The following is a 20,625-nucleotide window of genomic DNA, read 5'->3' on the forward strand; positions in this document are numbered from 1 at the left end:
CTCTCAGTTTTTCCATATAGTTTACGGAAGTTTGTGCACAGTAACGTCACGAGAGCAGAGTCTGAAAGAACCGTCATTGGTTTTATTGTGATAAATGGACCTCAGTACGGAAAAAATACAGCGGATCCTCTCCAAGGTTAGTCTTGAAACTACTGAGCAGCCCCAAAACTTAATTTACCCCAGTGAATGTTGTTAAGGTGCCGGCTAGCTTAGCATGCTAGCCGCTTTTGGTTTCTAACTGGTTGAACCTGTTGTGTTGCTTAAAGCATTTCCCTTGAATGATAAGGAAATGTGATTCAACATAAGAAAACTGATATGTAGCTTTTTTTTTTTTTAAATAACACGGTACAGGCAACTACATGAAGCGGGTTTCTGTCAATATTGACTGAGTTATTGACAAATTACATTGTGCTCTGTTTAGCCTTTCGGAGTACTGCTATTGACAAAGTACCGAAGGCTATAAAAGATGATGTAGATGCTGATTCCGTAGTTTGAATCATAAATCTTATTTGGGGATGGAAGGCATTTGAAATCGGAATGATAGGATTAACCTCAAAAACTTGGCCGTTGTAAACTTGAGCTCTTGCTGAGATGAGCTGCTTATCCAAGTAAACAACTATTGTGTGTGTACCTCTGTCTATAAGTGTGCTTCTTACTTCTCTCACGTCAAACTGACATACCGGGCAAAATGTAACTGCCACCTGATTAAATTCTCAATAATGGATCCGTTATCAGACATCCTTTATGTTTAAAGAGCTCTTTACCTCACAGTAGAGTGAACAACAGAAAAAAATACAATTTCACAACAATGCTTTACATTATCTTATATTATTGGAATTATTCAACCAAATTTAACCTCATGAGAGGCCAAAAATGGACTCTGCTCTCGACTTAATTGTACATTCCTGACAGTAGATAAAACCTCCTGTCATAAGGAAGAGATTCATATAGACTCTATAGACAGTTCATGCCTTCATCTCAGGACCTACAGATGTTTTATTTTTTCCTGACGTTAGTACAAATTCGGTGATGTTGCTATCGAGGAGCTGCAGAAGATCCATCGTGTGTTCCCCGGGTTGAAACCATCCAGTGGCACCTACAGTGAGTCCTTTTGTTTTTTTTTTTAATTAAGAAAAATATTTTCCTCTCCAACACATCACAAACACAGAGTTCAATTCTGAATTTCAGCGTTCAGTGATGGCACCCAGAAAGATCTCCTGAAATTACTCGGAAACATCCCTGTCAAGTTTGAAGGTAGGGTTTCAGTTGGGACGTTTATGTGACTGTAATCGCTGTCATTAGCATGAACTGTGACAGCCATCTTTCTCTCTGAAAGGCCACTCCTATAACTTCCCAATCCAGCTGTGGCTGTTGGACTCTTTCCCCTTTACCCCTCCCATTTGCCTGCTGAGGCCAACAGCTGACATGGTCGTCAGAGAGGGCAAGCACGTGGATGCGCGAGGTCGCATCTACCTGCCGGGGCTGCATAACTGGGACCATGTAAGAATCAGCTCTCAAAACCAGTCGGTGTTCCCAGTAGGTGGCTCTGATATGTTCTCTTTCTTTGGAGCAGCCAAAGTCCGCAGTGGTTCCTCTTCTGAATGAGATGATCGCCAAATTTGAGGAGGATCCTCCACTGTGTGCCAAGAGCGGCAATGACACCAAAGACCCCCACGAGCTTCTGGCATTCGTCTCTAATCTCAAGATCAATGATGGTGTGTCCCTTTGCCTCTGTAGACCAGACCGGTGTTTGCTATTATAAGCTGACTGACGTTTCTTTCAGGGGGGATCCGTCATCACGATCAACCGATCAACAAGGTCTCTGTTATCGGGGGAGGAGATTTAGGGATGGCGGCAGTGATGAGCATTTTGGCAAAAGTAATTCCTTGGTAATATTTCATTTGATGCTGAATATTGCATGTTCAATGCTTTAGTCGTGTTTTCTGTTTCCCTCAAGTGTAAAGTGGATAAACTTGTTTTCATTGATGTGGCTGAGAGTTCCACAAAGGGCGGCAGCACCGACCTGGAGATTTTCAGTCTGCCGAAGGTAGAGGTGTCTAGAGGTGAGTTGCAGAGTGCATGAAGGACCCTTCAAAGTGCTGGTATACAAGTTTAAAGGTCAGACAGGCAACAAATGTCACCTGTGTGCTGTCACTTTCTGTACATGAGGATCAGTGGTGATGATAATAAGCAGCTATTATTTGTCTCATTTAGATTTAGCCGCTTCGGCAGGCTCCAGGGTTGTTGTGGTGACTGCAAATGCGTGGAGCCGTGAGGAGTCTTACATCAGTGTGGTTCAGACGAACGTCGAATTATACAGAGGAATCATCCCAAATCTGGCCCGTCTCAGCCCCAACACCATCCTGCTCATCGCTTCTCAGCCAGGTCGGTGGCAGTGACAGCGTCTTCTGAGGGATGGCGCTTGAGAACATTACAGACTTAATTCTGTCTCTGCTCTGTTTCCAGTTGACCTCATGACACATGTGGCTTGGAGACAGAGCGGCCTACCGCCAACGCAGGTCATAGGAGCCGGGTGTAACCTGGACTCAGAGCGCCTCAGTCGCGCTCTGGATATTAACCTCAACACCCACAAACCAGGCTGGGTGCTTGGCGAACTCTCCGACAACAAAGGTGAGCTCTTCTTCCTCTCATCTGTGGCCATGTTTGCTTTTATTTGCCTTGCTGTGAAGGTGACCAGTAATGCTGCTCTACCTGCTCGTCTCCTACATCCTCAATGACGCACACCTTCGTGTGTGTGTGTGCGCGCGTGTGTGTCCTTGTCTTGCAGTGCCTGTGATGAGCAGCATTGGGCTGAACCCCAGTGCGCAGCCAGAGATCGCCTCTGCCACCAGCTCTACTAAAGCTTTGTTAGACAGGTACAGAGCCCTTTAGGCTCCTGCTCGAAGTTCTAGGAATAATTTCAGAAGTTTTCTCATGTTCATTTTCTTGTAGAGCATTCAACATCATCAAGAATCAAGGCCAGCGTTCGTGGTCGGTAGGTTTGTCAATTGCTGACATCACTAACAGTATCCTGACAAATAAGAAGAAAATCCACTCAGTCAGCACACTTGCCCAGGTAAGAGTAGTAGCTGTGTGTGTGTGTGTGTGGGGGGGGGGGGGGGGTGTAATCCAATCAGACTATCAGTCTTTTAATCTCACTTTTATGATATTAAACATATTTGACTTCAGCTGTTGGTTTCACATGGACATGAACAACCTGGAAAAATTCATGGAATCTTAACAGCAGCAATTACCTGGCCTGGACATTTTTTATTGAATAATTGAATCCAGAAAATGTAATATGTCTCCCAATTAACAAAAATCTATTTTGATTAATGATTTAATGTAATACATGATGTTTTATCAAACCTCATATCATACCAATAATTTTAGTTAATATGTACACTGGTAACTTTCGACATTTTTCACGTGTAAACAGACATATCAGAGGATGCATCTTTCTGAAAAATTCCCTTCAACACATTAGGAAGAACGATGAAAATATTGAGTCATTAATGTGTGCGAACCCCGAGATTTCACTGGATCTTCTTCCTCTGTGCTCCGCGGCGCTGCAGGGCTGGGGCGGCATCGGCGCGGAGGTGTTTTTAAGTGTGCCGTGCATCCTAGGAGCCAACGGTTCCACGCGCCTGGCCGGAGTGTCACTGGGAGAGCAGGAAGACTCCAAACTGAAGGACAGCGTCAGGTCCCTCTTTAACCTCATGAGTCAACTCAGGATGTGAAGCTAGTGACGGTGCAGATGATCCCTGAGCTGAGTATTTGTCACTCAGATGCTTCTACCTGGAGTTGTGGACTAAATTTGTTTAATTTTACCACAAGATTCTTTGGTTTTTTTTTGAGGTTGCATATTTACTCTGGGGATGAATTGGTGTATTTAAGGTTCAGTGAAATTATTGAGTCTCAGACAAAACTTTGGGGCAAGTTACATGAAGGTACCTGTATTTGTTTGAAAGGTAAAGAATTCTATGCAAAAGCACCAGTTACGCTGGAGGTTTTAGGTTTTCAATGACTTCCATCTTTAACAAAATTGCACTAACGGTGTGTGTGTGCGTGTGTGTACGATGATGTAATGATCACATATGCTAACGAAAATCAGGGTGGCTTAAGTACAGCTCATGTGCTGTTAGCCTTGTTTGCTTTCATGCTATTTATACATGTATAACTATATGAGTGTTAAGCCCTCCATATTTGCATTGCCTTTGCACTTGTTAACTCTGTATAAATCCTTTGCACTGCTGTTATAAATAATGAACAGTAACACTACAAGTGTGTTTTTGGATGTACAATAAAATCTGAAACCGAGAAGACAACATGTGTTCAAGGTTTATAAAACTCATTAGTAGCATACATGTTTGTAAATTTTGGTGTTCAGGTCACATTGAAAATACTCGCATGAGTTTTGGGACAAAGAATCGGATTCACACAACGATTCAGCAGCCAGAGCAAAGTTAACGAACAAACATCTGTTAACGTGAAAATGGTTTAGCAGTAAATCCCATGAGAAATCAAGGGAACGCAGGATGGTAAACACTGTTGTAACAAGATGTCAGTGCAAAAACAACGGTCCTGTCCAGACACACAGGTGAGTGACACAACAGGCTGGAGGTCCCCGTTACTTCCGCTGAGAGCCTCTGATTGACAGACGGCAGGATGATGTAAAAACTACAACTTCATGACACTCGATGGGGGAATGGCCAAGAGAGAACCAGAGTTTATTATATTTATAAGGAAAACCATGGACTTTCATGAAAAAGGAGTGTATTTCAAACGATAAAACGTTCTACTCTGGAGGATTTTGTGCAGACTCAAAAAAGTTATGATCCAGTGGACTAAACTACATAGGGGTGTGACTGCATAGAAGAACGGGTTGCGGGTCTTGTCAGAGGTCTGCATTCTCCTGAGTGTCCTTTAAAATACTTATATGGCTCAACTTCCCTTTCTCTAGAACTTTCGCTCTCAGCAATTCAAATAAATTAACACTAAAGTCACATTTTAAAATATGGCTGTGCGTATAAAAAAATCTAGTTTGATCTATTCTGGAAAAGGAAATGGAGCAAAATGGAACTGTTTCTTGTATTCTTCATGGTTAGTAGTTTGAAACGTAAAATAAATGTACATGATAGGTAACATCCATGTCATTTTAAAGCATCTTATCAGTGCTAGAACATAACCAGTCAATCTGTAATGCTTCTGACCACTAGATGGAGACACTCTTCATGAATAAGTATTTCCGCTGTACATCCTCATTTTATTCTCCTGTTTCCAACGCCTTTAGCCTTGATGCATGTATGTTCAGTATGTTATTGCTGTGAAGTCACTGAACAGAATGCTGAACCATCTCTGTGGAAGTGATGACACCCTGACAACCAAACTTAGAGACAAATAAAAGCGGCAAAGCACCCACTGAGTAGCCTCTGCTGGGAGGGAAATGATCGGACTGGATTCCAATATTTACACCAGTGAAGTACTGCACCATTGCCTCCCTGCTAACAGCGCTTTCCTTCACACGTTAGCATCCAATCTGCTTTGGTGCTGCTGTTGCAGTCAAATGACTGAACAATGAAGATATATATTATATTAACAGTGTGTCAATTCAGACAGACGCACAATACTGTATGTGAGCCAGCTCACTGTTGACCACGAATGAAGTGTAAATGAGCCTTTGGCTGCTTCTACTTTGATAACCTTATTTGGCAAACCCTAAAGCCCTTACATAGGCTGATATACTCTCTATGCGAAATGCAATGCACCAGTGCCATCAGAGTAAGACACTTTGTTGGTAAAGATGACACTAACTGGACTTTTTGGATAACACACTTCTAATTGGTCTCACACAGCAACAAGAGCTGGCCAGTCAACACACTCACTTGTAACAAAAACAGCAGTTTGGAGTTAGAAAACAGAACTGCCTTCATGAAAAAGGTGCAAGTATCACACAAATCTGTACACATCAATTAAAAAAAGTCCTTGGACAGACTGGGTCGCTACTGGCCTCAGGAGGTCTTCCTCCTTACAAATGGCTTTAAAGAGTCATCAAGCTTAATGTGAAGTCCGAATCATACTGGTGTGTGCAGTCACACTTGAAGTCTTCAGAAGGTCACTGATTTTGGCAGCTGTCCACCTGGAGGCATCCTGCAAAAGTCTGGGCTGGATCGGACCATGGGGACCCCCACTGCAGACTGTCCTGAGGGCCTGGAGTGGCCCGGGGGGGACCCAGTGTACAATAAAGGTGCAGGGAAGGCAGAGTGGTCTCGAGGGCCCCTCGAGAAAGGCTTAGAGGAAGTGATGGGTGAGGTGGCTCTGTGTGTGTCAGCAGTACACTGGAAGGGGGTGAGTCTGTCAGCAAAGCTAGCTGGAGGAGGGGGGAGGACAGAGTCCTCGACCCAGCTTTCCTCGCCGTCGTAGTCTGGCTCCTGAGGCAGACTGGGAAGAGCACACCATGAGGGGGGACTGGGAGAAGGGGAAGGGGGGATGAACAGTGGAGGAGGGGGCAGAGGGTAAAGAGTAGGGTCGTAGTCTCTGTCAAAGGCAGGTAGTGGGTTGCAATGCATGCTGGGAACCTCTTCGGGCGTGGAGCCTAGCAGCCTCTCCGAGAGGCGGTCGTCGTCCTCGGCTTCAGACAGGTTATCGTACTGAGAGGTGTTAGAAGGCCGCCTGTCTCCCGGAAACGTTGGAACGTAAAGAGACACTGGGAACTTGGTTGGCTTTGGAGGGGGGAGCCTGGGGGATGAAGATACGGTAATAGCAGGGGGTGGGGAGGCCTTTGAGGTGGGAGGTTTTTTTTGTGTGATGTCAAGTGATGTACGGGGTTTTGTGAATAATTTTGGAGATGGTTTCATTTGAGGGACCAGTGGTGGGGGGGAGCGGGGAGAAGAAGAGTAGCGCTGGGTCTGCAGACCAGCCCCCACCTCTAGAGAGGAGGACTGGCTGTCGACGGGGCTTTGGTCTTTCTGGCTGGTGTAGAATAATGGTGGAGGTGGCAGATCTGGGAGGTCCATGATCTCCTCCTCAGTCTGCATTGAGAGCGCATCCAAAGCTGTGGGCTCATAGGGTGGAGGCCACTCCACAGCCTCCTCCTGGGTCTCTGGCTCTCCGTGCTGCTTGTCCAGTTGTCCTCTTCCTTCTGGCTGGCTAACCTCTGGGACAGCCTCCTTCGAATCCCCTACAAACCTCCGCTCAGGACAGGGTATTTCTGTTTTTGGAGGAATTGGCGGTGGCACTCTACAAGGCCTTATAGGGGATGGTGTTTCCTGTGTGTGAATTACAATTGGGTCTGGTGAAGGCAAAGGAGCTGCATTGGACTCACTTAAACCTCTTGAGTCCTGGGGCTTGGCAGGAGAGGGGGTCTGGTGTAGGGAGATGCTATCAGTTTGTGATGGCTCTGTATTGCTGTGGGGCTGCAGGTCAATTTTGACCTCTAGCGGAGAATCAGGCTGCAGGGGCAGGTGAAGAACTGGTCTCTCTTGACCCAAGGGTTTCTTTGGCTGCTCCTCGGACTTCGCTAAAAAGACATGTAAGATAAAGAACACATAAACACGGGGATGTATGTGACAACGTCTTTACACTGATGAATGAAGAACACAAGTGCACCTGGAGGAGGTTGGTCCAGCTTTTTACTGCGCAGCTCTGACATGGCAGCCTGTAACTGCTCAATCACCACATCATCAGGTAGAAAGAAAGAAGCAGCCAGCTGCTCCTGAAGAAACTCCCTCAGGTCTTCCAACTGAGACTTCAACAGGTGCTCTGATTGACAACACAAGAGGCAGTCATAGAATGGTGAAACTCCGAGATAATGTGATCTTTACAGAGTAAACTGTAAAAAAACAACAACAAAAAATGATCTTGTACAAAAGCAACATGTCAAAGCATCCAATGTGTCAAGGCAACGCTTGCACAACTGTCCAATGAAAAGTCAGCCTTTGATTCTTCTCCACGGCAACCGGCCACTAGCATTATGTAAGCATCTAGTGAGGAAGCAGCCAACCAAGAGGCAGCATGCGATGTAATCCACAGAGTAACACTCACTGGTATAGCAACAGCGTCGTGGGCACCGAGCTGGTGTCCCTGACTCATTTAGCACAGAAAATAAGTCAGTCAGTCTTGCACTCACTCTTGTGTAACTTGAGGGTTGTATAAGCCATGGCAAGCAGCATCTTCTCTCCCTCCAATATGTAGATGTCCCATAAACGCAGGGTGAGGGTGAAAGGGGTCTGTTATGCAACACACACAAACACACACAGCAGCAGAGTCAGTCCCATTAATAAGTAATAAAAGTAACTCCTATGTGGTTTTAAGGAAGGGCATAAACTGATGACGTGTTTTCTTAATACTCACTCTGTCTATGAAACACTGTAGAAACCATTTGGTGGTATAAATCCCTGTCGTCATCTGCTCCTTGTCCTGTGGGACAGGAAGTCATGAGCAACAGCACAATAATTTGCAGTGACAGTCCGAACATGTGAACCTTTTGCAGACAAATTAAAAGACCCTAATAAATGAACTACAACCCAAGCTTTCCTTAGCAACCCATTAGCACTTAGCTTCTCGTACAGATAGCAAGAGATGCACTGGAGCTCACCAGGTGCTTCCTGAGTTTCGGGAGCATTTTGGAGATGATCCGCTCATGGTGGGCCTGAAAACGATGCAGTTTGGGGAATCCTGGGATGAAGAATCCTAGCACATATTAAAGAAAATATAAATGCATCAACAGACTCTGACTGTTGTGTGGTGATGGTAGAGATGTAATATTAAAACAGAAACGCGTTCTCTATAAAGACAAAAAATTTCCTTTGAGAGATAATATAAGGGTATATTAATAATGGTTAGTTGATGCTTCGTTAACAGTTGGTAATGCTTAGTCAGCAATGTCTGGTAATCATTAATTAACAGTGTTCAAGCTGTGCATTTATTATATGTTTATTTTACAGGTAACAGCAAAGATGGATGGGGGTTGGGATCAAGTGTGACTTCAGGGTTAAATGTTTCCTATTTTACAAGTAAGGTCACAAAAAATATTAATAAATGGTTAATTATGAGTAATTTATTAGTACCCTCTATATAACTAAGCATTAACAAGGTGTTGCTCATCTAGTCATATTTTAAAGCGTAGCCAAAAATATGAATTTTCAAAAAAAATGCGTGACAATGTATTTCATTCCATATGGATAAACTGTCTGGTCTGGTTTTGAAAGAACTCAATCGCCTCACTGTTTGTCTATTCAAAGTTGAATACAACATTTAAAAAACAACAACACCAATTTGCAAAACTGAAAAAAAAAATTATTGAGTCCTACATGCACACACACACACATACACACACACACGCACGCACGCACACACACACACACACACACACACACATTAGCCCCATAAACAGCGGTTCTAGGTCTTGGGTGGTCTCACCGTGCATGGCGTGCTTGCTGTTGGTGAGTAGCTGGGATAGAGCCCAGAAGGCATCTTCCTCATTCAGGTACATAAGCAAGATGGCAGCAATCTGACTCATTCCCTGGCAGTAGCTCACCTCCTGGGAACACGAGAGACCAGACAAGTTCAGTTAAATAGAATTTGCAAACGAGTAGAATTATTCATAATTTATTAGAGCACACACACACAGGACCAGAGAGAAGGTGGGGGGGCAGCACCTGCATGTCTGGTGCTGATGTGTGTGGCTGATTATGCTACAGACCTACTGTACGTGTTTTCTACAGTATCATAAACATTTCTATAAAGGTTGTTCAAATATTTGCTGTAGCCAAGCGCGCATCATGTCTTCAACTTGAACCGCTGCCAACTGACTGCACAATGATTCAATGATTTACACTAAGCAAATTGCTCTTGGCAAGAACAGAATCCACAAAACCAAAACACATTTGGTATTTGTCCATATTAAGGCTGATTTATTGTGCAGCTAGAAATGGACCGTGCAAAGTATCCTTTTGAGGACAAGCTAATTTAATTAGGGTAACAGTGAGGTTACACTAAACATTCTCTACATTCTTGTCTGCAGTCACATATGTGAAAGGACAAACACCCCCCCCCCCATCCCTCCCTCTTTGCCTCTCGTGCTCTCCCACTGACCCACTTTCTTATGAGCAGTGTGTGAGAGAAGGGAAATGGAAAAAAGCGAGCAGCACATGCCAGTTTCCTTTGGCTCAAACACCTCTTCAACACAGGAACCATCCATGTCAGAACAGCAGACCTGGACTATATTAGTGTACTGAGATAAACGTACAGAGATGGCGATACTTCAACCAGCTCCAGATAGCAGCAGGCTGTGAGCTTAAATAAGATTTAATTTACGTGAGGGTGTTAAACTACAGCACATCGAAACATGTCGTGCTTTTGTAGATGTCCTCATGCAGATTTGGGGGAGAGGACAGGAATACCCAGTGTTTCTCATCAGAGAAGGAAATCCTGTTTCTGTTGCCAGGTTTCTCTTAAACTATTGTGGGGTTTCCATTTCTTACATGATCCAATCAGAGATGTCACTGATACACATTGGGATTGTGGGCAGCGTAGTAATAATTCTGTGAACTAGCATATAAAACCTGATTTTCTTCGAACAAAATTGATATCCTAGGAACTTGATGCTTCTACAGGTGCAGATACTATCGTTTCACAATCAGCTTGCTTGTACTTATGACATGATGACTAAAAATAAACTCCTCTAAGGAGAATATGACGAGTTTTCATTTTCGAAACTCACTTGAAAGCTCTATTTCAAACCGATTGTAAATCAAACATGGAATTAAGACTAAAAATGACAATTCTGAAAATCGAAGTACTATAACTGGCTTAAGCTGCCATAAAAGAGCAAGGTAGAGTATAAGAGTATATTTGCTAATAGCAACACAATCATATACAGACTTAGGTCTTAACCAGTTTAAATTCATGCACTGTACGGTAAAAGAGGAAATTAGTCTCAAGATGTGAATACTGAGAATGGTTATGGTTTCACTGGTGGTCGGACAGTTGCATGCAGGCAGAGTCACACTCATAAATTAAAGAACGCACCCACAGCTTTAGAAAAGACCAAACGAGTGTAGAGCTCAAGCTTAGCCTGATCTTTGCTATAGAAAATTAACACACTTGATGGACTGCGGGCAGCTGGTGTACACAAGACGTCTTGACATGATGTAACACACATACTTGTATATAAACAGACACATATGTAAACTAACCTACCGTGTTGTGGACAGAGTAGGCTGCTAGTACATTAAAGAGGGACTGCTGCCTGGGGAGGGAATAGAGAAACCACCAGTTAGACTGAGCACATGACTCCTTTGCAAGACTGAACAAGCTGAAAGAGTCTCTGATCAAGTGAAGTTTATTAAATAAAACAGGCCGAGGCCACATGAGTAATGATTCGTCAAGTTGAAACCACCTTATCCCGAAATGATCTCCATCAATCAGGAAAAGCAGATTCCAAACAGCTGCAAATATCCCTCTGGGGAGGCTGATGATCCCCGGCTGCTGGTAGAAATCTGTGTGTAAATACTTCTAATAGTCTAAATACTTTGACACAAGGGCTCTAGCTTTTCAAAATGATGGATTATCTGAGATACATCGGAATGTTATTTTTAGAACTCACTACAGCACCATCAAATTTGGATTTCTTTTATTGTATCCAATATAATGTAGAAAGTCTCCGTCTGTGTGTTTGTCCCTCAGTCTCAGTGCATTTGTTGATATGTCTGAATTAAGAAGTGATTTAAGTATATGTTTGTCATTTATTTCTTGCTCATGTAAGTAAAAAAGTGTTGGATTAAAAAAAATGATCATGTGAAGAGAGATAAAAGTCTGTATCCAATAGGGATGGGAATCAAACACCAACATGCGATAACTTTGGGTGAATGTTGCATTTTTTATCTGCACCGGAGTGAATCTCAACCCAGCTGCAGCAGCAATATTAGCACGTCCTCTGCTGTTAATACTGCAAGTAACTAACCAACTAACACTGCCTATCATGTTAGTGCCATCTCACTATTGGGTTTGGAAGGTCATGTTACTTCTACACTAAACAAAGTTTATGTTATTCGACCTGTTTGTTCTCTTTTTTTCCAAATGAAAATCAATAAGAGAATCACTAAAGAACCAAATCGTTAAGCAGAATCAAAAATGAAATCGGAATCATAAAAGACTCATCAGTTCCCATCCATGGTATCCAAGGAAGCTCCCGTCAAAGCATTCTACAATGCAGTGCAAAGGTACTCTTCCTCAGAGTCTGAGCATAGTACAGTCCTTTAATGGGAGCTTCCTGCTGTGCAGAGCTTTGTCTCTCTTTGATAAAGCTACAAAAACATACAGCAAATGTTATTATTCCTAGCTAAGCCCTACGAGATTCACATACATGAGCAGGACTTTCATCATATCATTTCCTCTAAAGCCTGCCATTTCTGCAACCACAGGGTTTATGCGATGCCTGGCTGATTACAGTTGGAGTCTCAATTGTTTCAGACTTTTAACACAAGGTAGCCATTGTGTGTGTAAATGTGTTTGGAACACTAACAAATATAGAGTGGACAAGAGAGGATGTCTCCCCCCCAGGCCTCTGTAGTAAATACATGCCCTAAAGATGGGGACAGAGGCAGGAAAGCAGCTTTAAATAGCTGTCAGTGTCTCAGTGTGTGTGTGTGAGTGTGTGTGTGTGAGTGAGACAGCTGTTGACTTGCAGGATGACAAGAGGGCAGCCAAGCAGGATGGAGCTGTGCTTTGGTCTGTTTGGACTCAGTGGCTTTGAATTGAAGGGGAAGTACGGCAAAGAGAGACAGAAGAGAGCACCCTATTACACACTTCAACAGTGACCACTGAATCACCTGCCATAAAAGGCGCACAGTGTTGGCTGTGTGATGCTTAGCCATGTAAAATGTATTTTATGAACATGTGAGCATCACATTGAGGTGTTGTGTCAGAACAAGAACAAGGGCTCAATTAGGGTACTGTTGGTCTGCATGTGCTTGATATTGATGCACATTTCTGTATGAATGCCATTTCCTGTGGGGTTTAGAGCACTGACAGGAAGCCTAGTAAAACACAGAGGAGGAAACTACTGCTTTGGTTGTGTGAGTGTTTTTGTGCGTGAGGGTGCCTCAAGGTTTAGCCCAGAGGGCACACACTGCCAGAGACATAGACAAACCTGAACATGTGAGGTGGCAAAAGAAAACAAGAACTCTAGATGTTCCCTGTAAATAACAAAAGAGGCTGACAATCTTTGTTATGACACTTTTAACTTGTGACTTATTTTAAGAGGTCATGTGACCTACAAAACCCAGCTCCATGTTTGCTTCCCATCAGTCGTACCCAAACTTTTTCCAAGCCTTGCATCCCTGAAACATTCCACATCTGCTGTGTACCCGACCGAGCTTCACTGATGGCCCTCACACCATCAGTGGCTAGGCTGATGCTGCAGCACATAATATTGTTAATGGTAGCTGTGTTTGACACAGTACTGGAAACTCCAAAGCAGACGGTTCCCTATTTTCCTTATTAGGGCCTGATTTTTTTTCAAACCAAGGAGGAAATGGATACGAGTGTGCATTGACAAAAGACATGCCCTTGGCTTACTCTGCCTCTGATTGGCTAGTACTTTGGGCCTTGAGGTGAGTGAGATGGGTCAGAGCCGGTCAGAGGAAGAATGCGTCTTCACCGAATGCAGGTCAGAAAAACATAAAACATCAGTTTATTTTGATGAAGGATTTTGAGAGAAAATGACCTTTTTGTTGTTGTTGTTGTTTTTGGTGGGTTTTTTTGCTGTATCTCCCCCCACCAAAGAAACTGTGTTTATCCCCAGTCTGGTATTCATAATTCTTTTTTTATCTCTGGTTCTAATTGTTTGCAGTCCAGTTTTTCAGTGTTAAATTATTGCTGTTGTCTGTATTTTTCCTTACTACACTTAGTATTTTTAGTGCTTTTTTTTTTTACCTGTTCAAAGCACTTTGTGAGTGTGCTGAGAGAAAACTGCTAAATAAAATTTACTCACATTTCTCATACTGACACAGGAGTAATTGAAAGAACACATGCACATTGAAACAATCATCACATCGATCGTTTTTTAATATCTCCAAAGTATCAGGATTTGGGATGAAAGCCATAACTCTAATGTTCGACTGCACATGAGGCATGATTCCATGTTGAAGTTGAAGACTCACTTGACTCCAAAGCGGTCCTTGAACATGATGTGGTTCCTGAAGGTTCTGTTGACATCCAAGTCAATCTGTTTGATCTCTGTAGAGAAATTACGAGCCTGCAGCTTCATTCTCTAGAGGAAATCAAAATCATACAAAATGTCAGAAAAACCAGCCAACAGTGAACTTTCGGCCTTTCACGTCACCAACAATGGTGATGGAAGATGTGGTACAAGATTCCAACCTCATATTTTCCCTTGTTCTCTTCTTTGACTTTCTCTATGTCCAAAAGTAGGGCCCAGGCCTCGCCTCTCAGCTTGAGGGGAATGCCTTTATATACACGCTTAATCAACTGAAACACACGTGATGAAAACACATGAACAATCACCACAGCAAGCAGAATAAACAGGGTCACAAAACTGCTGAATTGTTAAATCTCATCATTGACAAGGAATCAACGCATTCTTGTTTTAACAGTCTAGACCAAACAAGATAGAGGGATAAAGTTAGTATCTTAGTTACAGTGGTGGACAAAATGAAGTTCAGTAGAATAAAAGGGGAAGCAGGCTAGATGACGACAGTGGGCTCTTTATTTTCAAAAGTGACAGTTTGGTATTTTCTTGACATGGAATCTCTTTTTGCCAATCTGTGTGTTTCTGTTGTGCACGAGGTAGGAACAGAGGTGCAGGCAGGTGGGAGGATCGTTTTTCTGAGGCTGGACAAAGTCACCCAAGATGTGGCAAACTAAATCCTTCTAACAAATTTAAACAAATGACAGATTTATGCTTAAACTACAAATAAAATACATTAAGAGATAGCAAACAAAATGATCAAAAATTTTAATGTAGTGAAAGGAAAAACATCAGTAAAGTCTCGTACTTCTCTACATGAATGTAAGTGATTCTTGGCACTAAACCCTGGCAGATATAGAGTGAATAAAACAAGCTACTCTGCCTGATATTGAAAAAAATACTGGGCTCATTAAACCCTTACCTGATACATTGGTGTGTGTATGCATGTGGGAGTTGATGATGGGCACGAGTTACAAACCTTTTCACTGTTCCTATACTTGCTCCAATTCTGCACCATCTTCAGCCATTTGTCCACTCGCTCAACCTCCAGCTGCTTTTGCTGGGTAAAGGAATGATGGATGTACATGTGGCAAAATGTGAGTTACATAAAGATTCAAGGTCAAAGTCTGGACATAGCAAATTAGTTTCATACCTTCTCTTCAAGTGCACTGGGCGTTGGCAGTTCCTCCTCACTAGAAATAATTGTGTTAGAATTACAAAAATGTAAAACTTGTGATCTGAAGAACGAGACATAATCATGAGCAGGGGAAAAAAAGACAAAGGGACAATCGAAATAATAAAAACAACTGTGTCTCCAGCTGTCAGACTTGTGTTGGATAACTTACTGCAGGAAGCCAAAACGGTCAGTGACATTACAGATGCTGTAGTCAGCATCCTCCCACGGGTCAATACGGACACCCTCTTGCCGCCCCTGAGAGACAGAGAGAGAGAGAGAGAGACAGACAGACAGACAGACAGACAGAGACAGAGAGAGACAGAGACAGAGAGAGAGAGAGAAAATTAACAGTAAAACTTATATGTTACTTGAAATTTAGAGACAAGGTAAGACAATGTGGATTCATGATTGTGAACAATATGATAAGAAATAATTTCCCATTTCTGATGTTTGTGAAAATGTTTGAACCCAATTTGAAAAGCACATGATCAAACATTGACTGGGTTATGAACAGATTTCACACACAACTCACACCAAGACACACCAATGTTCCTCGGCGTTATTTTGAAAATAATTTTATGAATCAGGCGTATTAGTATCATCACTCTCCCTCCAACACACTCACCTTGTCATATTTGGAAATGATTTCAGCGCGTTCCTCTGCTATCAATGCGTCTATGTCCTTCTTCATGTCAAAATCTGAAAAATATGTGAGAGACAGAGAGAGATGATCACTATTGCAATTTCCTGCATAAAATATATGGACTTACTTAGTTATCATAAATGTGTATTCTGACCTGCTTAATGAATTTAAAGACAACCAATGATTTGATTTGATTCTGATATCGGCTACAGCTACAGGAGGTATGTGTGTATTTATTATACACACACACATATACATATATGTGAGTTCTGGTAGCAGACACATCTCTACATCAACTGTTCAGAGGAGCCTACGACAATCAGGCCTTTATGGTTGAATAGCTGCTAAGAAACCACTACTAAGGAAAAGCAACAAGCAGAAGAGGTTTGTTTGGGCCATGAAACACAAGGAATGAACATTGGACCAGTGGAAATCTGGGCTTCGGTCTGAATTTGAGATCTTTGGTTCCACCCGCTGTGTCTTTTGCGAAACAGAAAAGGTGAACGGATGGTCTCTCCATGCATGGTTCCCTCCGTGAAGCATAGAGGAGGTGTGATGGTGTAGGGGTGCTTTGCTGGTGACGCTCTTGGGGATTTATTCAAAACTGAAGGCCCACTGAACCAGCACGGCCACCACAGCATCCTGCAGCGTCGTCCCATCCAGTTTGTGTTTAGTTGGACCATCATTTATTTTTCAACAGGACAGCGACCCCAAACACACCTCCAGGCTGTGTAAGGGCTATTTGATCAAGAAGGAGAGCGATGGAGGGCTGCGCCAGATGACCTGGGCTCCACAGTCACCTGACCTAAACCCAATCCAGATGGTTTGGGATGAGATGGACCACAGAGTGAAGGCTAAAGGGCCAACAAGGGCTCAGCATCTCAGGGAACTCCTTCAAGACTGTTGGAAAACCATTTCAGGAGACGACCTCATGAAGCTCATTGAGAGAATGCCAAGAGTGTGCAAAGAAGTAATCAAAGCAAAGGGTGGCTGTTGTGAAGAATCTAGAATATAAAACATGTTTTGAGTTATTTCACACTTTTTTGTTCCTTACATAATTCCATGTGTTCATTCATAGTTGTGATTCCTTCAGTGAGAATTTACAGTGTAAATAGTCATGAAAATAAAGGAAAACCATTAAATGAGACGGTGGGTCCAAACCTTAGACTGGTAGTGTTTATATAGTCTTTGTTACACTCCAAATGTACATGTTGTTCAAGGACAAACACCCAAGCTCAAAAGAAGTAGTCAAAGTCTTAAGACACGAAGAGGAGAAAAGAGTTTCTCCGGTGTGACTCCAGTGAGGCACACAATGTTTTCATCTGTCAAAAGCTAAACTTGGAAGCACTTTGAAACCACTCAGTGACAGAATGAAGAAAACACAGACACAGCAGGAGGAGGACTTTCACCAGCTGAGGCCTCAGGCTGCATGTCTGACATGCCTGGCAGCAACAGGTGTGAAGGCACCTGCCAGTGCACACACACAGATGTATACACACTCTTTGCTTGTTCATATTTTCCCAACACAATTCCAATCTTGTTCTGGGAACAGTGGCTCCACTGTTGGGCAGGCTGAGGAGACACTTGGCAGGGTGTCAGGTTTCAAGAGGTTTGAACATATGTCCTTTAAAAGATGAGTATTTATTTTTTAAAATAAAAGCAGAAAAAATAGAGAGAGCGAGCGAGAGAGAGAGAGAGAGAGAGAGAGAGAGAGAGAGAGAGAGAGAGAAACCCACAGGAATTTGGACAACTGGGATAACAAACTGTTATTTTTTTTTATTTTTAATTACAGATAGCATCAGCACCAAAGCAATAGTTTATGACACTGTAACTACAGGGGATGAAAAGGAGCGATCCCCTGCCTAGACTTACTGTCCATAGATTTTTTTTTTTTATTTAGTGAGAATTTAGTTTTACACAAAGCGGAGCTGCTGGTATCAGGGATGGATGGGTTGAAATACTGGACCAGTAGACTGGACCACACATATTCCAAACCATTCGCTGAAGGCCAAGTAATTACGGTGAGTATTTCTCTCCTAAATCAGGACATATAATTCCAGAGTTAGTAGTGACAGGCCATTTCCTTGTCATCAGGCACTGGGAGTCTCTAGTCTCCCGCACTAAAACAGCTGAGCTTCTGGTTTAACAGGTGCTCAGTGAAACCATACCACAGAACACATGGACCCTGCTGGTCTATGCTTTCCTCTCAACAATTTTCCCTTTCTCATGCATTTTAGCTCAGGCTATTTTCAGGTTTGTTGGGCCATCAGCATTTTTGCAGCTGTGGGGCACTATTAATTCTTCACCAAATAAATCCACTACAAAAGGGCTTATAACAATGATTTCAATAAATTGTTTTTTTTTTTTTTAAAATACAACAAATTAAAGAACACGTACATGTAATAATATAAGCACTGAATGACTTGTACGTTACCAGGGTTAACCAACAATTATTCCAATGCTTATGCTACCAACAATGATCAACCTAAGAGTCATAAATAGCCCTCTATCTTCAGTATAAACAGATGAGAAATTCACAACACGATTGACTAGAAATGTGACAAAAAGGTGACCCTCCGAGGTCCATTTGTTTTTTTTTAATTTTTCAGGGATGTCGTATTAAATTTGTGTCCACTGAGAAGGTTTGTTTCAAAGCTCTGTTGTGCTTCATCTGTGGTGTCAAGCTGCTTACTTCCTGGGTTGAGTCTCCAGGCTACAGATAGTATTGTGTAGGGGTCAGGAAGAAAAGGAAACCGGCGACTGCCACTCCTTCAACAGCAGGTTCAACAAGAAGTGTAGTTGATTGTGACAACTCAGTGCAAATTAAATTTTACAGACAATAGTCTCCAATGATCTGGACTTAGCCTTTGTAGTCAGCAAGTATGATGGGAGTAATACCATGGGGTGGTCAGGTCACAATGATACAGCTGGGATTGTGCTTGTGAGTCACCAGCACAGCTGAAACCCACCTGAAAAACTTCCCATTATGTTTAATGCAAAGAAATTCAGTTTGGACAGCTCTTTTCATGTGACAACTAGAGGGGTGGCTAACTGGTGGGAAACAAGTGATGAAGCATGAGAGACGACCACTGAAACAGTCACGCCTGGGGGTGTATTCACAAGTGTGTATGAGGGGAGAAAGAAAGACAGAACGTGATCAATGTAGGCACGAGGAAAGCGTGAAGCAGCATGGAGACATAGTGGTAGGTGGGCAATGTTTGAGGTGAAGGGATGTAGTCGGGCGCTGGAGTGGGACGGTTAAAAGAAGCTGAATAAACTAAAAAAAACAAAACATTTTTTAAAAAGAAGCTGAATAAATGGCAGCAAGAAACCACTTCCCTGTACTTGACAACCTGGTTGCTGCTTACAGGATACAAGATGTTGAGCCTGAAGCCTTGGTGATATCATTTCCTGTTATGACACGGCACGCAAAATCCAGCTTACATATAAAAGGTCTCACTGCACTGTTGTAACCACAAACAACTTGCTAGCATTCTGAATCATATCCAGCTCATTACATAGTTTTAAACAGTGATGCATCAGTCAAAATATCCGTTACTAATTAGCAACAAATGTATTGCTTGGCTGGGTGTGTTCTGTCTGGGTATGACCAACAGTGAGCCACAATTAACCAAACAGATAAAAAGCACAAAACAATTCAGTGTTGGTACTGAAGAAATTAGAGGAAGAAAAAAATAAGCTTATATTAAAAATGAATAATAAATTATCAGAATTAATAATTATGTCATCTTTCAATCTGTTGATTCTCAACTCATTTCGCCCCTAAAATGACAGATTATAATGGAAAACTAGCATCCTACTGTGGCCTTCAAATACCTTGTCTGAACAACAGTCTCAAAGATATTCAACTTACTATTATGAATGGCTCAGTGAAACTTTAACAGATCTGAAAAGCTTAAATCTGCAAGTCATCTTAGTACAAGATAAATGATTAAAACAATGATTCAATTATCTAATGAGCAGTGGGTTAATCTGGGCTCAAAGACCACTCCAGCTCCAGATAAAGTACATGTCATCTTTTAAACACTTCAACATTTCCAGGATCAGCTCGGTTTTTGTCCATAATCAAACGTGATCTCAGTGGAAATCAGATTTACAGCAGAGGATTATACTTTTCTGGAGCAGCATCAAAATGAAAGTTTGAGATTAGGAAGAGTCTGGCAGTTGTCAACTAAGGGTAGCATACTGGGAACTTTGTATGCCAGCTACGACTGGACTGATTGCTCAAGGTGGCTGGGTATGGGAACATTTATGAGACAGTAACCTGCTTCTTTGCAGTTTTTCACTGAAACAACAATACAAACATCTGACAGATGTATAAAAACCTCTGGAGATTCTGAGAAAATGAGGTCCAATCCCATTTTTTCACCGAATGTGGCTTCTTTGTGGCTGGTACTAAATCTCCCAAAAGTCCTGATGGCATGACAAGGAGCAGATGACAAGTGCTTAGTCCTATTTACCACCGGATGATTGGTCTGTCCTATGTGGTCAGCTCTGCATTCATGAACTCATTCAGCCGGGTTGACCTCACAAAGCGTCCTCACATACGGCACCTGGCCCATCTATTTATTA

General features: G+C 42.5%; 2 protein-coding genes across 2 annotated transcripts in view; one reads left to right on the forward strand and one right to left on the reverse strand.

Annotated features, from left to right (window-relative positions):
* On the forward strand, positions 1–4,323 carry uevld (UEV and lactate/malate dehyrogenase domains). The gene is made up of 12 exons (XM_086208378.1): positions 1–136; positions 1,017–1,101; positions 1,189–1,254; positions 1,337–1,500; positions 1,574–1,715; positions 1,784–1,878; positions 1,958–2,063; positions 2,215–2,385; positions 2,467–2,631; positions 2,789–2,876; positions 2,953–3,076; positions 3,576–4,323. Exons 1-12 carry the CDS (start codon positions 95–97, stop codon positions 3,738–3,740), a joined length of 1,413 nt encoding a protein of 470 aa, XP_086064504.1. The 5' UTR covers positions 1–94; the 3' UTR covers positions 3,741–4,323.
* LOC147258501 (uncharacterized) overlaps positions 3,231–20,625 on the reverse strand; it is a 27,320-nt gene continuing 9,925 nt past the window's right edge. Inside the window, exons 2-14 of the mRNA XM_086208375.1 lie at positions 16,015–16,088; positions 15,559–15,644; positions 15,366–15,405; positions 15,192–15,272; positions 14,386–14,493; positions 14,166–14,275; positions 11,203–11,251; positions 9,421–9,541; positions 8,597–8,691; positions 8,353–8,418; positions 8,129–8,228; positions 7,609–7,761; positions 3,231–7,519 (exon numbers count right to left, since the gene is read on the reverse strand). Of these exons, the coding sequence (XP_086064501.1) occupies positions 6,108–7,519; positions 7,609–7,761; positions 8,129–8,228; positions 8,353–8,418; positions 8,597–8,691; positions 9,421–9,541; positions 11,203–11,251; positions 14,166–14,275; positions 14,386–14,493; positions 15,192–15,272; positions 15,366–15,405; positions 15,559–15,644; positions 16,015–16,080 (2,487 nt within the window). The 5' untranslated portion in view covers positions 16,081–16,088 and the 3' untranslated portion in view covers positions 3,231–6,107. The remainder of the gene's footprint in view (positions 7,520–7,608; positions 7,762–8,128; positions 8,229–8,352; positions 8,419–8,596; positions 8,692–9,420; positions 9,542–11,202; positions 11,252–14,165; positions 14,276–14,385; positions 14,494–15,191; positions 15,273–15,365; positions 15,406–15,558; positions 15,645–16,014; positions 16,089–20,625) is intronic.

This window comes from Aulostomus chinensis, chromosome 7 (assembly GCF_037954235.1).
Source record: "Aulostomus chinensis isolate RoL2024-O1b breed Wild chromosome 7, RoL_Achi_v1.0, whole genome shotgun sequence".
Lineage (NCBI taxonomy): Eukaryota > Metazoa > Chordata > Actinopteri > Syngnathiformes > Aulostomidae > Aulostomus > Aulostomus chinensis.

What these genes read in the sequence shown, in the direction of transcription:
- uevld (XM_086208378.1), top strand. Translation starts at nt 95, where the DNA reads ATGGACCTCAGTACGGAAAAAATACAGCGGATCCTCTCCAAG. An exon ending in GGCTGCATAACTGGGACCAT is followed by an intron (nt 1,501 to 1,573) that starts GTAAGAATCAGC and finishes TCTTTGGAGCAG; the next exon opens with CCAAAGTCCGCAGTGGTTCC. An exon ending in CGAACTCTCCGACAACAAAG is followed by an intron (nt 2,632 to 2,788) that starts GTGAGCTCTTCT and finishes CTTGTCTTGCAG; the next exon opens with TGCCTGTGATGAGCAGCATT.